The sequence below is a fragment of the Pelodiscus sinensis genome, chromosome 8 (genome assembly GCF_052426305.1).
Source record: "Pelodiscus sinensis isolate ZL-2025 chromosome 8, ASM5242630v1, whole genome shotgun sequence".
NCBI classification, from domain to species: domain Eukaryota; kingdom Metazoa; phylum Chordata; order Testudines; family Trionychidae; genus Pelodiscus; species Pelodiscus sinensis.
In genome coordinates, this window is record NC_143059.1 from 7663704 (window position 1) to 7686187 (window position 22484).

Here is a 22484-nt window from a genome sequence, read left to right on the forward strand (position 1 = left end):
CAAATCCTGAATACATCCAAATAACACATTCCACTTCCTGTGGGTTACACTGACAAAAATGTCCTTACTCCACTGCTCTTTAGTGCAAATGAAACCAGCTTAGCCCAAACATGTAGTGCGCCACCTGATTGTTGCAGAAACTTAAAAATAAAATAAAATAAAATAAAGACAAGGGCAACCATGCTTCTTCTTTAATATATTTAGATAGGGCTGCCAACCAATCCAGTTGTATTGTTTTGACAATTTTGGGGGCAAATTTTCCAAATGTGCAGAATAACACAATTCCCAGAGCTGGTTAGGCTTTTTTCCAAGATAAGATTTTTTTTTTGGGGGGGGGGGGGGTGAGGGTGGTGTGGAAAACGCTGGTTCATTAAAACGAACTTTTTGTGGGAAAGATCAGTGTTGATACATTTCGACTCATGGAAAAAAATGTGAGGGGAAAGTTTTGAAACTGTCAAATGGAACATTTGGATAGCTTCAGAAAGAAGAGGTCCATTTTCCAGTTCAAAAGAACCTCTCCTTTTTGAAGTTTAAAATCAATTCTCCTGTCTACTGAGTTTGTATGCATATACCAAATGTCCTGTGGCCCTCTAAGAATCAGATGGATAATAATTGGCCACATATTACTCTCCATTTGAATGAGAGGTAAAGGGAGGGTAGAAAGTAGGATGTTGCTCTGCTTTGTATACAATCCCGATATAACTTGTTGTTCTTGGCACACTTAATTTGCTGACTTTGTATAATCCAAAAATAAATGTACAGTGTGTCCAAAGCAGGCTGAGTGGCTGATTGAACTAACAACGGGCCCTGATGCAGAAACTCTTACTGAATGGGTGATACAGTATTTTTATGTATATGTGTCGGAATGTTTATTCACCATCACCGATTGATTCGCCATTGCTCTGCATCTTGTGTAGTCAATTACACCTGTGCACAGTCAGAAAGGTAATGAAATGTTATTTTATTCACCCATACTTGCCTGGTCAAGGACCTGAGGGAGACACCTTAAGTTCCCTGATCAGATGGCTGTTTGGTGAAAATTGAGACATCTCAGAGCTGTTTTAACTTGTACTCTGTTGCAATGGTTCCTGTTGATGGGATTCACCGGAGAGCTGTTGGGCTCTAGTCATTCTCTCTCATCCTGAGGCATATCCCCAATCTGACCTCCTTTGCTGGGCAGAGCAGGAATACGTGGTTTAGAGCTGCCTCCTAAGCAGATTCTCTCCAAAGTGCGGGAATAAATTAAGACTCCAATGAGCAAGGTACTTAAGTATGTGCCTAAATTTAAGCATGACGCCAGTGGGGCTACTCATGTGGTTCAGAGTAGTGTGGATCAACCAACTTGCATTTGTATAGGGACCCCATCTCACAGGGCCCTCAGCTACCAAGGGGAGACAGAAAGACACAGCTCCCTCCAGCCAGGGCTCAGAAGGGGATGGGAAATCACATAGTGAAGGGGAGAGCCCCATCTGCACTGTGGGTGAGAGTCAACAGCCCAGAGAAAAGAGCTGAGTCAATCCCATGGGACATGAGCCACTTACCCCTCTGTAATTTCCAGGGGGCAGGACTTGTACTTCCCCCCTCCCTGCTACCACCTCAAAAGGCTTCCCCATTCCTGGGGACAGGGAGTGAGAGAGCAGGTAGGAGCAATCACCATAGTTGAGTGGAGCCCCTACGTTCTTTAATCTGCTGCAGGTTGGGCCTGTACTTAAGTACAGCCTGTGCTGGCTTTGTGGAGTTGCTTTGGATGGGCAGTCCTGGATATGGCAGTGTTTGGCCTCCACTTAGCCCAAAGGTAACTGATTACACAAAGTACCAGGAAATGGAGAATCAGGCCTGAAGTGATGTGTGGATTCATTGTGTATGTTTTGCGTGTGTACTTTTGTTCTTAACGTGCGAAATAAAAACGCGCGGGGAGAAATAAAAAGAATGGTAATAAACGTTTTTAAATGGCCCTTAACCGGTTTGTTCTGAGTTTTCCCTCAGCATAGCCAGAGGAAAAAGGGGAGAATGAGACTTTAGTGAAGCAACCATGCCATAGCTGTGTCTACCGTACTTTCCGATGAGGTTAAGAGACACAGCAGCAAGTGCAGTAGTAGTTTCACTGAATGAACTGCAAAGATAGTTTTGTGGCATATTTCTACCTGAAGAGATGCCCCCAAGACTTATGTCCCCTCTCACTGTCCGTAGTTTCTGCACAAGTGATCTATAGCTGGTGTAGGGCAACTGCACCTGAGCTCCCCCTCTTGGGGTCACCTTCAGGCTTCTACCTCCCTGATGTCTCTTCTCTCGAGCAGAGACCTGTTCCTCGCTCTTTCCTGATGGGGGAGTCTTTAAGGCTGCACAATTCCCTGCCTACCTTGTCACCCCTCCTCTCCAACAATGCCACCCCATCCCATCACTGACTTGACTCCCCTTTGTGCTGGTGACAGAGGGGGAGGGGAAGGAATCGGGATTGATGGCAACTGTCCACCATCTGTTTCCACAGTGGGAGGACAACCCAGGTGGCCGGGAGTCGCTTGCAAGTGTTTTTCCAGCGGGCCAGTTCTGGTGACAGGTTTTGCCCATGCGGAGTGGCGCTCCAGGACATTTTGGTGGGACCCCACTTACTGGCAGTGGTGGGGCAGCTTCGGGCTGGTTTTTGGCAGTGGGGAGAACAGGTGTATTTTGGGGGAGAGTAGCTGGGTTCTTCTGCATTTTTAAAGGGGCAACCCAAGGGGAGTCCCTATAGGACACCCCAGGCAGGGGGCTCTGGGTGGAGGTGCCCTAGTAAGAGGGGATATACGGGAAGCCCACTCAGTTTAGCCCAGGCTGGCGGCAGCTCCCACCCGCGCCCCCCTCCAGCAGGAGTTCTATGGGGCCGAGCCTGCTCCCGCAGCCCGTGTAAACGGAGCCGGGCTTTGCAATCCGGATCGCAAGCGGAGCAGGCAACAGGCGGAGCGGAGCTGAGCCGCGCTTCCGCCCGGGATCAGCTGACTGGAGTGAGGAAGTAGCAGCTGCAGCTGCTGAGCCCTTAATAGAGGCAGAGAGAGAGGCGAGTGCCTGACCCCCGCCCCCCCCAAAAGCACAGCCCCCACTGACTGAGCCCAACCCCTGCTGCCTCCCCCCCGTGGCTTGCACCCAGGGGGCACAGCCCAGGCCGTGTGTAGTGTGCAGAGATGGCCGGGGTCGTGGGAAGTGGAGCTCAAGTAAGTGCCTGTGTCCAGCTGTTTGCAAGCCCCCGCAGTAGCACTTTTGGCGGGTCTTTTCCTTTCTCTCCTGCAGCCTGTCGCTGGCTGCTCCGTCCCCTCAGGGCGCGCTGTGTCTGCAGCTCGAGAGAGCCCAGTGCCTGGGTTTGCGTCTCTCTTTTTTTGGTCCCCCCTCCCTATGCGTCTGCAGGGAGCAAGATTTATTTCTGCTGCTTCTGGGTGCCTCCAAAGTGCCCCCCCCATGTCTTGTCTTTGCTTTCACGTGAAGTGTGTGTGGGTGTGTGTGTGTGTGTGGGGGGGGGGGGTACCAGGCCTGTCTTGCTTTTTTCCAGTAATTTAACCCCCCCCCCCCAACCTATCTCTTAACTGCAATTCGTGGTGCAAAGGGCGTGTGGGGGCAGGGAGGAGCTATCCTATCCAAAGTTGAATCAAACCCTTAGAGTTTGGTTTTTACTCATTCTGTGTCCAGGTTAAGTTATGGGGGAATTGCATAGAAACATTAGTCACTTGCTTTTTCAGGGGTTGGACTCTTGGATGTTTACCTTCAGGTTATGCCCCTATAAAACTTATCAGTTACTTCAAATAAAGTCCTACCAACATAATTGCCTGCCCAGGTGTAACTAGAACACGCTCTTATTCCTGAGAGGTGGTAGTATGTTTCTCTGATGTGAAAGCCACAAACTCCAGGAGCCTCTTATTTCTTTAATGGTTGTGTTTATAATGAATGGATATGTTTTAAATGTGTTTCCATGGGAAGCCCTTAGCATGTGTTTCAGATGGGATGTGGATGTTGTTCACCCGCTTGGCAGAGGAAAGTCGTGCTTGTAAAAACAAACACAACAAATAAATCACATCACATGCGGCAGTTGTGAAATTAATGCTTCTCAAGATGGTTTAGTGGCCACACCTATAGATTTCTTAAGTATAACTGCTAACCACTTCGGTGCAGCTGTATGTTTTGCTAAGGCTTTTCCACTTTGCTAGAACACAGATATACAATTCGTATCCACATAGTGAGTGTAACTTTTGCAAAGGAAATGGTACGAAGGCAACAAAAGGAAACTATTTTTGATGTGTTTTATGTTGTCTAAGATCACTGATACTTGTCTTTTTACCATGGGAGCTTCCCTTTCTGTGGCCTGTGTCAAGTTTTGTAATGATACATTGACTGGATGGCTTAAGAGTTGGGAATGAGTTTGCAGAACTTTTCAGATAACAGAAAAGACTATAAGTGAAGACATCATGGGGTCAGTTTCACTCTGGTTGGTAGTGTTTGAATGTTTTGAGGGTATCTTCTAAAATCTTCAGCTGGTATAAACTGTCATCTCCATCAACTTCAGTCACAATTTTACACCTGCTGAGATGCGACCCCTCCCTCTGATAGAGGTGGTATCCAAGATCTACAATCACCCTTATCATTAATAGGTGGTACATTTGTGAATAGCCCACAGAGAGTGAATAGTTCTTTAACCTTTTTTGAGAGTGACTCATGGATAAAGGGGAGAAATGCTACTGCAAGGGCAATGTGGATAAAGGGAGAAAGCTTATATTATTAGTATTGATTCTGTATCATTATGAATGATGGGATGACTCTCCTTTTGGAAGGGTTTTCACCTGCTCTAAAATCACTAATTTCTTTAAACAGTAAACGAAAATGTGGGGGTGGGAAACTAAAAGTGGTTTATTATGTTTGCATTTGGCAGAGAAACACACGTGATTCATATGCATAATGTCGTTTGCTTATGGGGAGACTTTTTCAAAGGGGAGTAAGGCATTTAACTTCCATTGCTTTTCTGTGGGACTCAGGACCCTTTTGGTTTTAAGTCTCCCACTTATGAATTAAGTGTTGTGGGGGTTTTTTGTGTGGGGGGGGGGGGGTCTATGACCTTTAAAAAAACAAAACAGCCACTTTTTATATGAGAATACAGTATCACCTACTGAGAGTGCTGCATGGCTAAATGTTTCTCTAACAGGAGTATTCTTTTTAGAGAGATGTTAGTTAAGAGAATTCCATGTATAGCTTATAGAAATGGTGATCATGCAGGGAGTTGGCTAACAGTGTAGCAGTTGTAAGAAACGGCTTCTGTGGTCATTGTGGTGTATGATGGTGTGGAATGGATGGTTCTTCCTTCCCTAGAGGCTGATCATATCCCTTCTAATCTAAATATTTTCTTAATGTGAATGTGGTATGAAGTTAGCTTCAAAACAGGATTTTCTTTTGGACATGATATTCATATGCTAGCTAGAAAATTTTTTTAATATCTGATTTTTCTCTTCACAATACTTAACAGGTGAACATACATAGACTTATTAGAATTGTACAGTATAATGTTCAATTGATTAAGAACACTCTCTCTAGCTGTATGTTTCTGGTCTGGGGTGGTGAGTCTGCATCAGTCTTTAGTATGTATCCTCTTTAAATTTAATGACAAATCCTAATTGGAAACATTCTTCATGGAATTAATGACTTTGCATTATGATCTGTGTGGTTACACTCAATGCAGTGTTGCAAAATGGTCACAGCCAAGGTAACCTGCATCATACTCTCTAGTATAGAAAGAGGGGTAAGTGAAGCTAGTTAAGGTGATGTTGTCTAGTTAAAATATGTATTTAATCCCCCCCCTTCCCTGAATTGCTCCGTAACTTACTGAAAACTATAATGGTGTGAAACATTCACAATAAAACCTGAAATCTCTCACAACCCAAGTTTTATTATAAACTTGGTCCATACATGTCACCAGACACCTCTCAGATGGCAACACCTTTTGGTGTTACTTCCAGTCTGACTTGGATTTGAATGATAAAAAACTAGGCATGGAATGTGCTGGACTCCATTATCTATCCATGACATTTTTTTTGTCCTCCCACCTTGTTGGGCTATCTGGGGAGCAAATAAAAAAGCTGTCCACTATCCAGAAGAGCCAACGGATGAGACTTGGTCCTTATGGTGCTCCATGCTACCTAGCTATTGCTGGACTGGAGAACCACCATATGTTTCAGTGTCTATGAGCAATGGGGGATGTTGAAGAACTAGAACTTGAAGGATCATCCTTACTTTGAAGGAAGTGGAGGAGGGATTTGGCCTGGACGGTAGTTTGTATCACATTCTGGCAAGTTGCTTTAAGTTGGATGTAAAAAGTGTGTGTGTGTGTGGGGGTGGGGGGGGGGGGAATCTTATTAAATTCTGATATTACCATAATGCCTGAGTTCTAGTGATGGGTGACGATTCCACTGTCTAGGTGTTGGACCTCTCCATAAGCAGTTCTATCTATAGTAGTACTGTGTTAACTGGCTTGTTATAGTTGATGTCCATGTCTTTAGAGAGGTTTAAAAGCATCTTTTTGGTTGGCATATTATTCTTCCCCTGATGAAGCCTACTGCGAAGTGTGGCCGTGTGGTTGGGCAGACGCTCATAGGCCACTAAAATAAGCTTGGGGGGAGGTGAATTACTGGTGGGAACTGGCATTTTTATGGCTTCTTGGAAGTGAGCTTTGTTTAAAAAAACAAACAGACCCAAAACTTTATTTTTAATACAACAAGCTGCAAAAGTCACTCTGTCCCGGGTATGGAATTTCACGCTTGTCATGAGAAGCTGGCAGAAAAGCAGGAAGTTCCCCTTGCAATCAGAGTTGTAAATATCTTCTTATAAAGTGAAAATGGAAAGTTTATTTTCCTACAGGTCTGTACCAAAGTTTCATGGGAATAGTGCCTTAAAAAGGTGCTGGGAGACTTTAATTAATGTTGTTAAATCCTTGGTAAGATGCTGTGTTAACAGTAGAATACTTTGCACTAGCACAGGGGTGGGCAATAATTTTTTGGCAGGGGCCACTTTAGAAATGTTTGAATTGGCCCTGGGCCTCAAGCGGAAGTGGTGGGGCCAGGATACTTCCCTGCTTCCCCACCCACAGACCACGATTGGTCTGGGGGCAGGGGAGTGTGTGAAGTCTTTGCCCCCACCCAGAGGCTCATGCCCCTGGCAGTGGGAGGAGGCTTTGTGGGCTCCCCATTCTGCCCCCAGGCCAATCGGAGCTTGGGGGTGGGGAGCATGTGAAGTCTCCTCCCACCATGCCAGGAGCTCATGGTGCTTCTAAGCACTGCTCGCTCCTTGCAGGGCAAGGGCAGGATGGAGGAAACTTGATGTGCTTCCCCCTCACCCCCATGCCCTATAATAGCCTGGTTACAATGTTGTACTGCACAGGATCTTTTTTTGGGGGAGGGGAGGGGGAATAAGGCAAACAGCCACTTTTATTAGTGGAGGGCTACATCAGTGTGTGTGTGTGTGTGTGTGTGTGTGTGTACGTATAATATATCACATGCCTATGATATACTACACTCACGAACTCACATATACACACACAAACAAACACATTCAGTCTTGTTGTTGTTGTCAACTAGTTGCTCCCCCCTAACTTCACTGACCAGCTGAGTTAGATGTGAGAGGGGAGGAGCCGGGCTTCTGCCAATCAGGATCGATGTTCCAGTGTTGACAAGATGAGACTCGGAGTCCCTCGTAAGTAAATTCCCTCTCACGCAAATCTACTCATTCTAGCTGTGTCAGTTAGTCATTTGTGGCGCCTTTTTCTGGGTGTTGTCCTCAGTGCTGCTACATTCATCTTCGGAGAGGGCTTTTGAATTGACTTCTTGCCTCTGACTCTCAAGGCTGTTACTGTCTGATCATTTCTCAGTGAGCCCACTTGAGCGGTCTTCATGTCCTTGGGTTTGGCTCCTATTCCTCTCTCCAACAGTTGCAGCTGTTGGGAGGTGCATGCCCTACACACCTCATTCATTCATACCTCATTCTTTCAACAGGGCCCCCATTCAAGTCAAAGGGGGAGATCTATTCTATTTCTAACACCAAGATGTTTTCTTTACCTTAATTATTCCTAAGGACTATAACATTATAAAAAGACTTAATACAAAGTTTCTATATTATGGAGACAATACAAAGTTTCTACCATGTGAAAAGACTTAATACACATGATGAAAGCACTTAATACAAAGTCTTCTTAAAATGCTTTATATTGTAGAAACTACGTAAGGCGAGTACAGAGTTTCTATAAGACATTATAAAAAGATTAATACAAACTTAAGACTTACAAAGTTCCTATATTATAAAATGACTAATAGAAAGATGTATCTACAACAATACTTAAGCGCCATTAATACAGACATAAAGAATGCAGAAGTGTCACTGCACTAGGGAGAATGTACTCCACCTGGTCAGAGAGAGGTCAAGGGTCGAGTCTTCCGATATGTTGAGCAAATTGGGCCTTAGTGATTTGCCTCAGGTAACACAGTGAATTGATGCTGGAGCTGGGATTAAAATAGATCCCCTCTGAGTCCCAGTCTTGTACTGTGTTGGCTAGACCTCATGCCACCATATTGCTCTCGCTTTTGCTACAGAAATTACCTTTTGCTTGCTGACCTGACTTCTGTGATCATGGTAGCAAAATCATAGTGTACCTATGTTTCAGCAATGGATTAATTGAATCATCTATTTATTAAAATAGATGCATACATATGCGCAGACCTCTTGTAAAGTGCTTTGTGGTTCTTTGGGAAGAAAGGAATTGTACAAGTAAGACACATGCATGTAAGGTAGGTGTGTGTGTGTGTGTGTGTGGGCTTCCACTATTTCCAAGTCATTGGGATATTGGCTATTTGAAGAAATCCCTTTTCCTCTTCCTCATAGTTGCAAAAGGCAAGTTTGTGTCTTGGTACTGGAATTTATTACAAGAGTCATGATGAAAGATGTGTCGTACGAAGAAGAGAGAAGGAATTGCAAGGCTGAACTTTGAGGCCTCTCTTTCAGGTTTTGTACTGAAAGTAAAAATGATTTCACTGTAGTCAGCTATCTTCTCATCTGGTTACTGAACAAGAATGAATTAAAGGTACTACAATATTGTATTACCAGCTTGTGGTTATTTTAATACTGGATGAAACTGCGATGATTAGTAAAGTTGACTACACTGACAAGCTGTCCTTTAAGGTTGGTTTCATGTTCTCTTAAATATAAATATTAAGAGAACCTGAATTACTTTTATTAATCTGTTCCTTGTCTGAAATTTGAATGGTTAAGCATCTTGTAGACCAGCTGTAAAAGGGGACTCTAGTATTTATATCGCACAGTATTAAATATTGTGATACCCAACTAGGCAGCCAGTTGTTGCAAAAGGAGGGATTTCTGTAGTGCAAAACTTACAGATGTCAGCTTTTATTTGTTCTTAATTCTATTGACTTTTTTGGTAGCTAGTCAGGGTTGCCATTTCCTCGCTGTAAATGACTTACTGGAGAGAGGATCCAGGGTAAATAGCGAATGTATTATAGCTTGTGTCTGACATTCCTGCTCTTTAGTTCAGGGGGGATTCTTAGGCCTGATTCCTTCCAAGAATCCCCCAACAGATAAACCAAAATTGTTAAAAATATTTTTGTCTGCAAATAAATTTTTTATATATAAAAAACATTTGCAATCCTACCATTTTGGAGATACTGTGGAGGTATGTAGGTCACTTTGTCATGGCTAGGAGAAATCTTGGTTGTCTATGCACTTCAATACTTAGTTTCCCCATGATATGTAAAACATTATACACAAAGGTGGAGTGTGTTCTGAGCACAGGGCTGTAAACCAAGAGCTCCTCAGGGTTGCTTAATTTTGGATCTGATTTGCTATAGCTTCCTTGCTGTCTGTTGGCAATTTACATAGCCTTTCTACTATTTCCCAGTTACACAGATGGGTATAAGATTTGCCTTTTATAGGTTAAAAGGGATTGACTGACTCTACTGACTGACTGGCTTTAGAAATTCTGGTCTAAACTTTGAGGTAACTAGTAGGGATGTCAACATGTAGTCAACTATGTGATAAACCGATAAGTCTGGGCAACCGGATAATCCTATCAACTGCATGTACTCCTGCTGCCCCCTTCTCCCCCCACCCACTGTGTCCCATCAAGGCAGTGGGGAGAGGGAGGAGCCAGCGTTTAAGCCGGCCCGCCAAGTGTACTGCCTTCCATGGAGCTGGCTCCCTCCTGCCTGCGACAGACAGCGGGGGAGGATGAGCTGGCTTAAAAGCCGGCTCCTGCCTTGACTCTTCCCCCCCCCCCCCGTGCATATTGGCCTCCACCAAACTGTTGTTCCCCGCCCCAGGATGCAGGAAGAGAGGGCTCCCGCCTGCCCCCACCTTTGTGTAAATGTGTAACTGCTAAAATTTCAATCTGCTATTTGTATAAGTGTGTAACCGATAGTTAACATCTGTAGTAACTAGTGATTTTTGGCTTGAGCCACTTCAAAAGGTTTAGAAAGTGTTGAGCCTTCTGAAAATCAGTTCCATCTAAGGTGTTGCAAATTGGGAATCCAGAAAACTATATTCACCTTGGAGAATTTTAGATCGACGTATTAATGGGAGTGTGAAGTATTATAAACTACTAACTTGCCAGTGAGCATTGATTTCCCAAATGTAGCAATCCCAATTCTATTTACATTTGGCTGTGAATTAACAGCTGTTAAAAGAGAAGTGAGACTCTGGGTGGAGTCCATCGTATTGAAATTGATGTAGTATGGAAGATGGTAGTGAATGTTGTTTTGTTTGCCATGTCATTGGATCAGTAAGAAGAAACAATAAGAGAAAATATGCAGTGTTCACCTATTAAATTTTTCCTCTTTAAATTTGCAGGTGTCCTATATTAGTCAAGATTGCAAAGAAATTCCAGAATTTCTAGGAAGAAAATATGGAAGCGTTGCAAAAAGGCTAGACCTTAGCTTCAACTTGTTAAGGTATGTGACAATGTATGGTTTATCAAATGCAGTATAAGCAAAGTTAGGCTGTGTCTCCAAAAGTTAAACATTTTCATTTCCCCCCCATATTTTCAGTTGCTATATATACATGCTCTTCCTGTTTGGATAAGGATAAAAAAAATACATCAAGTTGTCTTAATTGTTATCAAATATATATTTTTTGCTGTTGTAAAATAGTAGTACTGTTTTTGTAGACATTCTTCTTACAGTTAACATGTTTAAAGCATGTGGAGAAATAATGAACAGGTAAGTCTATCAAAAGCTTTTAGCATCAATCCAGATAATGTACAAAGCAAAGCTTGCATTTGTCTTTATTTGCTCTTTGCGGGAAAACAAGCAAACCAACAATTTTCTACGGGGGGAAAAAATGGAGAATGAGTCCAACAGTGCTTCACCAGTATCAACGTTTACAAGTAAGTGTGCTCTCCTTTTTCCCATTTTCCTTGCATGTTGACAGTTGTGATTTTCAATGTTCTGGAATACTGTCTGTTAAAATAAATGAGTGTTGAACTGTTAAAACAAAAGGCCTCTACAATTTAATTCAACGTAAAGAATTCCATTGGACTGGTTTAAAAACAAAACTGAAAGGAGACACTTGTTTGTTTGTTTTTCTTTAATAGTAATTTGAATAGAATCCTACTGGCTTCAGTCTGAAGTTGACTGGGCTGCTGCATAAAGGTTATACTTCCCAAATTTTGGAATTCCGCAGTTTACTTTGTTGTAAGCAGGCATTTTTCTCCAAGTGTGGTAATGGTAATATTTCTATGGGCGTCAATGGAACGAGAAAGAGTGGTGGTTGTCTGCCAGAGGCGAACCCTGGAGAGCGACCACTGTCTATCTGCCCATCTGCAGGTATTAGCAATCACAACTTCCGTTGGTTACAGATCACCGTTCTTGGTGGTGCACTGCTACCCACAGCTGTCATTGGCCAGGAATGGTGATATGTGGTCAATGGGAGCTGCAATTGCCGGTACCTGAGGCTGTGCAGGTAAATATAGTGGTTGGGGCTTGCCAGGAGCTAATCTTGGCAGACCGGATCCAGTTCAGGGGCCTGTATTTGCCAACCCCTGCCTAAGCCTATTTGTAAAAATTCACAGTTGAAAGCAACACTGTAGTATCTTGTTTTTCTAAATAGATAAATAAAAATCAGTAGATAAAACGTATTATAGATACCTCATTTCACTGTAAACTCAAACACTGATTATGATCTCAGATACACAAGACATAGCGGAGCAAATCAGGCATTGGAGAACAGTCTGTGCATTGTAGATGCTGATGACTGTCACAATCTAACATGTGACTTATGCTCACCGAGGACGACATCCTCTAAACCGAACTGAACAGACAACACAATGTTGTTGATGGGATTATATGGAAACTTCTGCTGGTGCTTTTTTCAAAATATTTCTGGTGTTCCTCCTGTATGTGTGCCAACAGGATTGCTCTTCTGTTCTTGGGTGTATGGAAGTAACGGATCTGGGAAAAGAATTTGTTCCCTCTTTTCTGCCAGAGGTTGAACAGTAATTGTGCTCAAATATTCTGTTTATTCCTGAAATATTTAAGCAGCACTCATTTGTAATGTTAAGACTTTAATAAATAAAATGCTCTGAAGTTGATAATGTTTTTGGGGAAGGAGGGAGGTGACAAAACATTTAAAAAAAATAGTATCTTCACTAAGAGTGAAATCCTTGTAGGGATGAGGGGAAAAGATAGATAGACCTCAAAGGGACTGAGAGTTAAATGGGTAGACTTATCTCCTTGCTCACCTTCGATCTAGGGTGGTGACGCTTGATACCATACAAAGGACTAATCTTGCAGAGGATGGAATGAAGCTGTAATGGCTATAACTGTGGGCAGAGTTGCTTGGAATGATGGAAATTAGGACATAAGCTGAGAAGGATAATGGTTTCTCTTTATTTTAACAGGAGGAAAGGGAGAGAATAAGGTTCCCTTGTTTACTTTCGACCATGATAAAAATACAAATTCACATAGTGTCCTCTGTATTACTGATGTCTGAAAACCTAGTGTGTCATCAGTTATAGCATAAGACAAAACACATGTTCGTGAAAGTGTATAGCCTTAAGTGATGTGCATTTGGTAGGGAAGTCCTGGGCATGGGCTGAACTTGTTTTCAACAGTGAAATCCTTTCATCCCACTTGAATACACTTTTATTTGCTTGAAGAACTGACAATGCTGTAGTAGAGTGTGTAATTTTCTGATTGTGGTGTTGGTGAAAGCCTGATTTTGGTCTCCTTGAAAGGAATTCTGGGGGAAATGGGGAAATGCATGCTGGATAGCTTCTTGATATTTGGAGGGGAGAGAGGTGGAGACTTGGCTTGATTGAGGGGCAAAGTCAGATCTTTCCAAATAAGATAAGGGAAGTTTTATGTTTTTGCTGGGAGTTAAATTAAAAGAAAAATAAAATTAATGGCAGGATGCTTCCCTATGGGATAGTTCTCCCTTTTCCTTTTTGTATACCAATCTCACTAACCATTCTTGGTCGTTAGATTTTTTTTGACCATTGAAAGGTTATTGCATGGAAAGAGCAAACTTCTTTTACTCCCCTTCCCCCAATATCTCCTATAGAAATGGCTGATATAACTGGAATGACTGTTACCATCTGCTAGACAGTTAACTACTTGAATGCTTGCAGATTTATAGATTTTTAGCATTTGGTGGGCATTAAAAATTTATAGGGTGGGGAGAAAACAAGAAACAGATCTGATGGGAGAAGCTGCTAATTCAGTTTATATTGTGAATGAAACAAAATGTAGTATGTGTTCTTTTAGGCTGTGTCCAGACTCAGGGGTTTTTTCAAAAAAAGTAGCCTTTTTTCGAAAAAACCTCACCTGCGTCTAGACTGCAGCCGCGTTCTTTCGAAATTAAATCGAAAGAACGCGGCTTTTCTTTAGATGGCGGTAAGCCTCATTTCACGAGGAAGAACGCCTTCTTTCGAAAGTTCCTCTTTCAAAAGAAGGCGTTCTTCAATGTAAATAGGGCTTCTTCGAAAGAGAGCATCCAGACTCACTGGATGCTTTCTTTCGAAAAAGCAAGCCGCTTTTTCGAAAGTTCAACGTGCAGTCTAGACGCTCTCTTTCGAAAGAGGCTTGCAGTCTAGACATAGCCTTAGGGTCCAGTCCTCTTTCTATTGATGTTAATGGAAGCAAGGCAGAGCTTGCTAGGGAACCATCCTCGCATGGTAGACAAGAAGCCTTAAGTGTTACATGGCCAAGAAGGGTGACCAGATGTGTCTTAATCTAGCAATAAAAGCAAGAGAACTTAATTGACACATTTAAAATAGGAAGCTTTGTAATTTTAAAACTAAATTACTTGCATTCACATCTTATCTAGCATCACTATGATAAATCTGGTGAGTGAAAAATAGCATTAAGAAGCAAAATATCTGTTAAACATAATGATGCTTGCAGCTATTTTCTGCTCAATCCTATGAGAGGATTATATACTATTGTTTGACCAGGTGATGAGATACGTGAACCACTGCTCCTGGCAAGAAAGTTGCAGACTTGTCATTACTGGTATTGGATTCTCCTCTAGCCTCCTTACCTTCATCCAGGAAACACCTAGATTTCTAAGTGCTATTTATTATTTCATCTGGGTTCATCTGTGCTGGATTCCCCTCTTCATGCTCAAGATCACATGGACTTTAGTGTTTGGTGACACACGTGATCTGTATGGGTGCCATGTTCTGCTAAATAATATTGCTGATTGGCTAATTGAGAAGCCAGTGTAATTTGCTGCTGAGTGCTTGAAATTTTTGCTTTTCTTCCCTTTTTCCTTTCAGAACTTTCCTCTTGGTTTTACTTGCAGAAGAGTGATTCTTCAGCTCTTGGCCAATGAGGGAAGATTTAACCCAATAATTGGGCTTGGATTATAGATAGGTATCTCTCCCACTTCCCCAGTGTGCAGATTATTTCTGCTAGGAGCATGAATAATTTATGCTCTGTGTGCACCTGCATAATTAGCACTGTTGAGCTGGGTGGGCATGTTTGCAAAAATCCCCTAAATCCTAAACCTTACGCTGGAATGCTTTTCCATGACTCCTTGAGGCTGGTGGAATGTCTCCATGCTTTGGTGGGGAGTAGGAAATTCTTCACCTCTTTATGCTTTTCCTCTTGCCTGCACGTATGTGGCAGTGCAAGGTAGAATCTGCCCCCCTTTGTTGAGTGCATGTTCTTCTTAGCTCCTAGGAAGGTTTTATATTTTTGTTTTGTTTTGACTCTTTTTTTCCATCTTGCCATTGTTGCAGAAGTAAAGATGCACAGAACAGGGAGGTGATGAACAACACAATGTTTAAAAAACCCCAATGTCCCCAAGATAAGACGTGACATTTTTTTAAAGCCTTGAGACTGATCTTTACAGCCTTGAAATATGTAAGAAAATGCACTACTGTTAAAACTTTTGGATGGGTTTATTTATAAGGTAGACAAATATTTGCACCGTAATTGGGTAACTCTTAATAGTTGCAATTGCATATTTATCAGTGTGAGGGGCTGTTATTAATGTAGCTGTCATGCACAAACACATTTCTGCATTAAATCCATTTAGTATGTGCATTATTTGGTCTAGAATGTCACCAGGACATCAAAGCCCCCTTAGGCATAAGAGCACAGTGCCCTGCTGTGGCTGCAGAAAGGGCTTGATCAATAAATGTAACATGTTAATGCAGAGCAAATAGAATAAAAGATTTCTTTGACAAGACATGAAAAATCACCTTGTGGCAGCTGGCATGGTGATGCCATTTCAGCGGAGACACTAGCAAAGTTGATCTGACAAGTAAAGAGGAGAGATGATGGTTATAAGGTGCTTTTGTTTCAAACTTCTTTCTTGACCTGTCAGGATTTGAAGGAGCCTGAATGGCCCTTTTTTGTCATGTGAAAATTGTAGACTTAGGCAGTTATGAAGCAGTTATCTCTTCTCAAATTGTGAATGCTGCTGTTTAATTGATTCACTTAGCATTTGAAACTGTCACGCATTAATAATTGCTAAATCCTGTAGATACTGCTCCAGTGTGTCATGCTTAAATGTGTAGTTATCAGAAAATTAATATCCTTAATGAACCAGTGCTTTCAAACTAGCATTGCATGAAATCTCTTATGCCCTTTCATTTGCTGAAGGTGTATCAGCCGGTTTTTAGAAAAACTCCTCCTGACAGTTTGTGCCTTCTTTTTCTTGATGCCCAACAAATGCCAGCTTTGCTTTGGGTACGTAGTGTGCTCAATGACAATAAATACAGTAATTATACTGGAGTTAGTAATTAACATAATTATAGTCAATTACGACAAATACAGTGCAGAGCTAAATAAATGAGAGGGGAGAAATTAGCAAGCTAATTGATTTATCTTACATGCTGCTGCTTCTTTTGCAACTGGCAGTTGCAGATGATTTCTGAAGGCAAAAAGTATTGTTTACAAATACCTGATTGTGTTTTGAAGTCATTCTGTCTTCTCGTGACTCTCTTTCCCATTCTTTTTTATATAGGAGGGGGAAAAGATTGAAATTGGAGAAGGGGAAACTGCTATTTTTCTGCATCAGACTGAACATTGAATCTAAAACAAAACATTCTGTATGCCTTAACTTTTACAGTTGATGAATTACAATTTTTCTTACTATTAAAGAAGGAAAAAATGACCTCTGTATCCACAGAGAAGAAAATGCAGCTGTGCTCATTGCTATGGTAGCAAATGGTTGGTGGTTTATTTTAGTCCTTTTAGGTGTGGCCTGAATTTAGAGACACTCTTCTGTTCTTTTATTCCTTTTTGGTTCTCTGATCCACAAAGAGTAGCCAGAGAGAGAACCTGAATCTTCATTCAAAATCTGCTGATACGATATGTTCTCATTTATCCATTCTCCAAATAAAATTCTGTTCAGACAGAACCATTTGGACCACAACTGGATCCCAGTGTTATTTCAATGTGTTCACATTATAGTTGCTTACTTACAGTCTGCCTATATTGCACTGTCTGCAATGAGAGTATTGGACCCATGTGGTTATTGTTCCATTGCTTTCTTTCAAATAGTTTATAATAAGAGAATGAATGTATTGACTGAAGATTGTGTATCATTCAGCTGACTTTTAAAATACTTAACAGTAACAGGAATTTTTAAATGCTTTCGTAAAGCAAAGAGTGCCATTCTGAGAAGTATGGCTTTAAAATACCTTGTTTATAAATGTTATACTTCAAACTGTGCAGCGCTTTAAAAATGGACGTTTATGACTGACCCTCTTTCCCAGATTCTATAACCTGAGAAAAGTATCCATACAAATGACTAAATAGTCAAACATGTATTCTGCAGTCTGTCAAACTTATTTTTTTTTTTAATTTAGAAGTGCAGGCAGTTACTTAAACTTTATTCCTATACAGATATTTGCACCATTTCATGAGAGAGTGTTTTTAAAAAGGATTAAACTGCTGTCCATGCCTTGGAATCATAAATGTGCACTGACAGTGCTTAACACTGGCTTTCTCTCCATGCAATTCATTGGGAAATCCAATTTGCTACTTGAAATATTTCATCATAAAATTTTATTTTATATACAAGGAATCATTTATATTTAGAATTTTCAGACTTAATGGTCTTTCAGATAGTCTCACGTGAGTATTAAACAGTATAGATGCAAATCCTTTTTCTCTCATAAAAATAATTATGAACTAGTCTTACTCTTCTGTATGGGACTAAAGACCAATCTGGTGGTGATAAGGGGAAGAGAGAGCTGTTGAGGAAAAAGCTTTATCGAGTTTGTGCATATTAAATATATATGCATCTGTTGCAAGAGTGAAGTGAAGGAACATCTAGGTTTTACAGTAACTATCATTTTTCATCTGCAATGGTTATTTCAGTGTTACTAGTTGATAGAAAAATAAAAAGGACACAATTGGTCATTTCTCTTCCCCTCTCCCCCGCTTTCTAAAAAGTGGCATTTCACCAGAGAACCGATATGATCTGGATAATGTATGAGGAAAATCTTTTTAAAGTTGGGCTATATAGTAAGAATAAAAGATTATTGCCCCAATAATCTCTAGCTTTAGAAATAGTAGTCAAGTAAATGCCATGTATGTTTTTCAGTATTTAGTTAGCCTAAAGCTTGATGGTGAAAGTTTCCTTTTGGATATTTTTTTTGCTTGAATTGTAATACATAGTGTAAATATGTTAATGTAACTTACATGTTTGCGTGTGTGTGTGTTTAGTCTTTTTTTTCTCTGCTGTTACTTTGTAGACCAACAGAAAACTAATCATTAGATGTAAGCAACATCAAGTCAACTAAGTACACAATACGGTCCAACTTGTATTTTTTTTTATATCTGACTTGAGTTTCAGCTGACCTATCTGGGACCATAAATGTTGCCTCCCTGCTCTCAAAAATGCATAATGAATAAGTGAAGTAAAACTTGTAGTGTGAAATATTAGATTTCTATTTGCTGCATGTGTGTTGTGGGGTTGTACACTCCCCAGTCCCCCTGAGGGAGTAGTTAAATGCCTAGGGCTCTTAAAGTTACACCCTAACCCCGCGCGTCCAGCAATTTCTCTTCAGTCCTAAACCCCCAGCCCTCCTGTTGTGACCGTAGGGCCTAACTGCAGCAGTTAGTACGCAACATCCCTTTCAGTGGGTGTAGTGCGGCCTAGTAGTTGGAGTCAGTATACAAAAGCCCCTCACACTTCACCTAGGCCTAGTTAGATGACAGTTCACACTACTGACCAGGGAGTGGTAGTTTTGTAAATAGGAACTGTGTTGGCTGGCATCTTTCAAAGAGACGCCATGAACTTAAAGGACCATCGTGGGTGGGGGAGAACTACCTCTTGACCTTGTCTTGGTCCTTGCAGGTTGTGATTGAGGTATCTGACGAGCAGTGTTGGGAATCTCACGCTGCTTGTGCTGGATCTATTCTTTGGCTAAACTGAGAGCTTCTCTCTAGAGCTCTGTCTGGCACTTATTGTGAGTACTAAAACGAAATGTAAAACACAAATGAAAATCCTCAACTTTTTTGTGTGTTAAGGTTTGTGGAAAAACAGCTTAGCTAAGAGTGTCTGAAAAGGGGCAGAATCCATGACTCCTTGTAGGACTCTCCACATTCAACAGCACTAAATCTGCCAGTGTAACCAGTCTATTATCACCTATGGGGAAATGTAAGCACTTGGAGTGTGCATTTTGATTTGTGCTTACTGTTTAGGTGTGACATCAGTAGTCCCTGAAGTAACCTCTCTACCACTCTTGCTTGGTTAGCTGGTGGCTGTGAGGCTAAAGAAGTAAGGAAAATAGTGTTAACTTTTTTTAAAGGATTCAGGACACCCTCCTGCCTCTCTTAAAAATAAATAAATAAATAACTCTGGTAAATGTTGAACCTCTTCAGTCCAGCATTCTCTGGTCGAGGAACATCTGTGGTCCAGCATGATTTTACTTAGCTGTGTGTCCTCTTGTGGCCATGTTCCCCATGCTCCCATAAAGTTTTACAGCTACCAGTCCTGGCTCTGTGTTCTGTGCTGTTGTTTAGCTCTAATTTACGCCTAAATGTCTTCTCAGAGCTTAGCGAGCAGTGGAAGAGTTGGCGATGCTGCTAGACAATATTGACCTCCTGTAGTCGGCAAAATCTGAGATTCTGCACTGGTCTGGTCCTGAGGGTGCTGCACGAGAGAGCTTCAGTCTGTACAGATCACAACAGTTGGGCTGTTCTAGAATTTTATATGAACCATGTTGCTAATTTTTTCCCCCTTTATTCCTCCCCCAAAACCAAACAGAACCCACAAAATAAAACAACCCCATCACTTTCCCATTGTTGCTGTGCTATAATAATGATAAAAAAATTGCCAGAGGAGATGGTATCCAGCACTGAACAAGACACTTCACTAGAAGGAGGAAAACACCATTATCCCTAAAGTTCCTCTCTCCCCCCCCCCCCCCCCTTTGCTACAGGGTTTGTGCCCCTATCCTTCCCCCTTCTCATGTCTGGTTTGGTTCCTGCTGCAGCTTTAAAGAAACAGTACACACATGCTCACTTCCAGCAGGAGTAAGAAGGAAACTATTGCTGCACCCCCCCCCACCTAGTTACCCCCTGAATAATTCCACTATGAAAGCAATTTGTTGGCATTTGATATATGCTTTCTTGAAGTTCATATATCAGTGCATTGTTTGTGTACTTCTTTCCATTTTTTTGTCCTGTTGATGGTGTATGATTTCTGTATAATACATAAAACCTGTTGGAGAATATTTTTATAGGTTAAAAAGCCTCACCTAATGGAAGAAGTATAGGAAGACCTGTCTCATGGAACTGCAAAAGGCAGACAAGTTTGTCATACTAAAAAGTCAGCATGTCAGAACACGGGTATATACCTATCTTGAGGGTCAGAGTCCAGTCATCTGAAGAAAAGGGTTTTGCCCATGAAAGCGCATGATGCCATGTATAAGTTTTGTTAGTCTTTAAAGTGTTACTAGACTATTTGTTGTTGTTGTGTTAGATTGTAACAGGAAAAACTTAACTCGGCTACACCTCTGAAGTTAATGCAGTGTTTATCTCAGTGCTGGGCTTCACTCAACAGATGCTGCCAGTCAAGTGAAGTTATGTGGCTTTTAATTGACTCCTCTCATTTCATTCCTTGGTCAGTCAGGCTGAGCTGAGACTTTGTATTTGGGTGGCTCAGAGACAAAGTCTTTGACAGAGCTAGAAAATCAGCTGTCTGCTTATCTAGAGATCTCTTTTCCTTACAGTAGTTCTTTCTCCATTTTAACTCTCTGCCTGCTATAGAAAGGTAGTTGACATTCTTTGTACAACAGAGTCCAGAAAGCAGCTGCCTTTTCAGATTGGCAGTTGGGTAGCTGGCATTTGATTCTGTGTTAGGCTGAAAGAGCTAAAGGTGTAAAAGTAAAATCAGATCATGCAAGCACAATGGAGAGGGATTCCTCCAAAGTCAGGGCTGGGGGAAGGAGTTTGAGATGCTGGGGGGGGGGGGGGGGGGGGGGGGGAGTCAGAGGTACAGGCTCCAGGCAGCACTTACCTCAGGCAATGCCCAGAAGCAGCAGAATGTTCTCCCTCCCTCCCCTTCCAGTCCTAGGTGGAGGCTCAGCTAGGGGAAGCTCTGTGTGCTGCTCCCATTGGCTGCAGTTCTTAACCAATAGAGCAGTGAGGGCAGCATTGAGAGCCCGCTGGCTGTGCCTATGTTTAGGAGATGGGGGGGAGGGGGGAGGGAGGGGAACATGCCAGTTGCTTCTTGGGAGCCATGTAGTGCAGAGGCAGGCGGGACAATCAAAAGCCCAGTCAATGGCACTGATTTGGAGCTGTCAGCGTCCCTTTGGCTACGTCTACACTGCAGCACTATTTTGGGATACTGGAGGTATCTTGTGTCTTTTGCGCATGCCTGTTATTTTGAAATATAACTGGCTTGCTATTCTGACTTCTCTGCACACTTCATTCCATGAGGAGTAAGGGATGTTTTGGAATAGTGATTTATTTCAAAATAAGTGCTCTGAAGACCGTACCAAAATTTGAAATAAGCTATTTTGAAATCAACGGGGAATAAGCTATGCAATTTGCATAGCTTAAATTGTGTAGCATATTTCAAGCTCCGGGTTCAGAGTACATACACCCTTTTTGACCAGATATTCCGGGCAAAAATTGAACAATTGTTCTCCCTAATGCAAGCCTGTGCTTGAGTCCATGCTCAAACATCACCTCTCCTTGCATCTGTGTTGCAATTCTGCTGATCTAGGGTCTCAGGACTCTGTTTGTCTGAGCTTGAGTTAAGCTAGGATATGATCACTATTACTTTGCAGTGTAGCCACAGCCCCATTTGACTCGGGTCTTGGAAGTCAGCCAGAATTATCCCACAATTCCATGGGACAACTACCTTAGTCCTTTTTGTTCCAACAATCTTCAATCTATCTCGAAAAAAGAAGCCAACTCCTCCTCTTAGAGAACAGCTGTAGCTCAGTCCAGGCCTACACTAAAGGGAAAGGTCAAATCAAGATACACAACTCCAGCTACATTAATTATGTAGCTGGAGTTGACATACCTTATTTAAGTTTCCCCATTGTCCCCACTCCTTACAGAAGCAGGGGTACCAACTTATGACTGGTAGGCATGCTCTGAGTTGATTTAGCAGGTGTTAACTAGACCCGCTAAATCAAACTCAGGAAAATCAATTGCAGCAGAATCAATCTTCCATTAGTGAAGACATGGCCTCCGGTGATCAGAAGAGAAGCAGTCTGCAGGCACACACTGAGCCTCTTGATTTGGAATGGAGAGCAAACAAAACTAGCCTTTTGCAAAGCAAAAGGTTTCAAGCGTCTTATGTATTGAGCAGGCAGTAAAGTTTATTATAGTGCATTGCAGTTCTAGGACTATAACAGCCACATTTCTGGAAGAGGGAAGAGTTGGCACTAGGGACTCTAGGATAAGGCTATTTGACTTGTAACTGAATGCTGCAATATGGACACCAGAGCTCTAGGTTTGAGAGTGGGTTAATAGTCTTGGAGCCTATGTTGTATTTTAACA

At 41.9% G+C, this 22484-nt stretch overlaps 1 protein-coding gene across 6 annotated transcripts in view; it reads left to right on the forward strand.

Moving 5' to 3' along the window:
- Window positions 1-3001: 3001 nt before the first annotated feature.
- LRMDA (leucine rich melanocyte differentiation associated) overlaps window positions 3002-22484 on the forward strand; it is an 865870-nt gene continuing 846387 nt past the window's right edge. Inside the window, exons 1-2 of one of the 6 annotated variants that reach the window (XM_089780046.1) lie at window positions 3002-3188; window positions 10858-10958. In XM_089780046.1, coding sequence (XP_089636172.1) covers window positions 3159-3188; window positions 10858-10958 — 131 coding nt within the window. In that variant the 5' untranslated portion in view covers window positions 3002-3158. The remainder of the gene's footprint in view (window positions 3189-10857; window positions 10959-22484) is intronic. The other 5 variants (XM_075934706.2, XR_012905545.2, XR_012905546.2 and 2 more) reach the window with 5 other exon arrangements.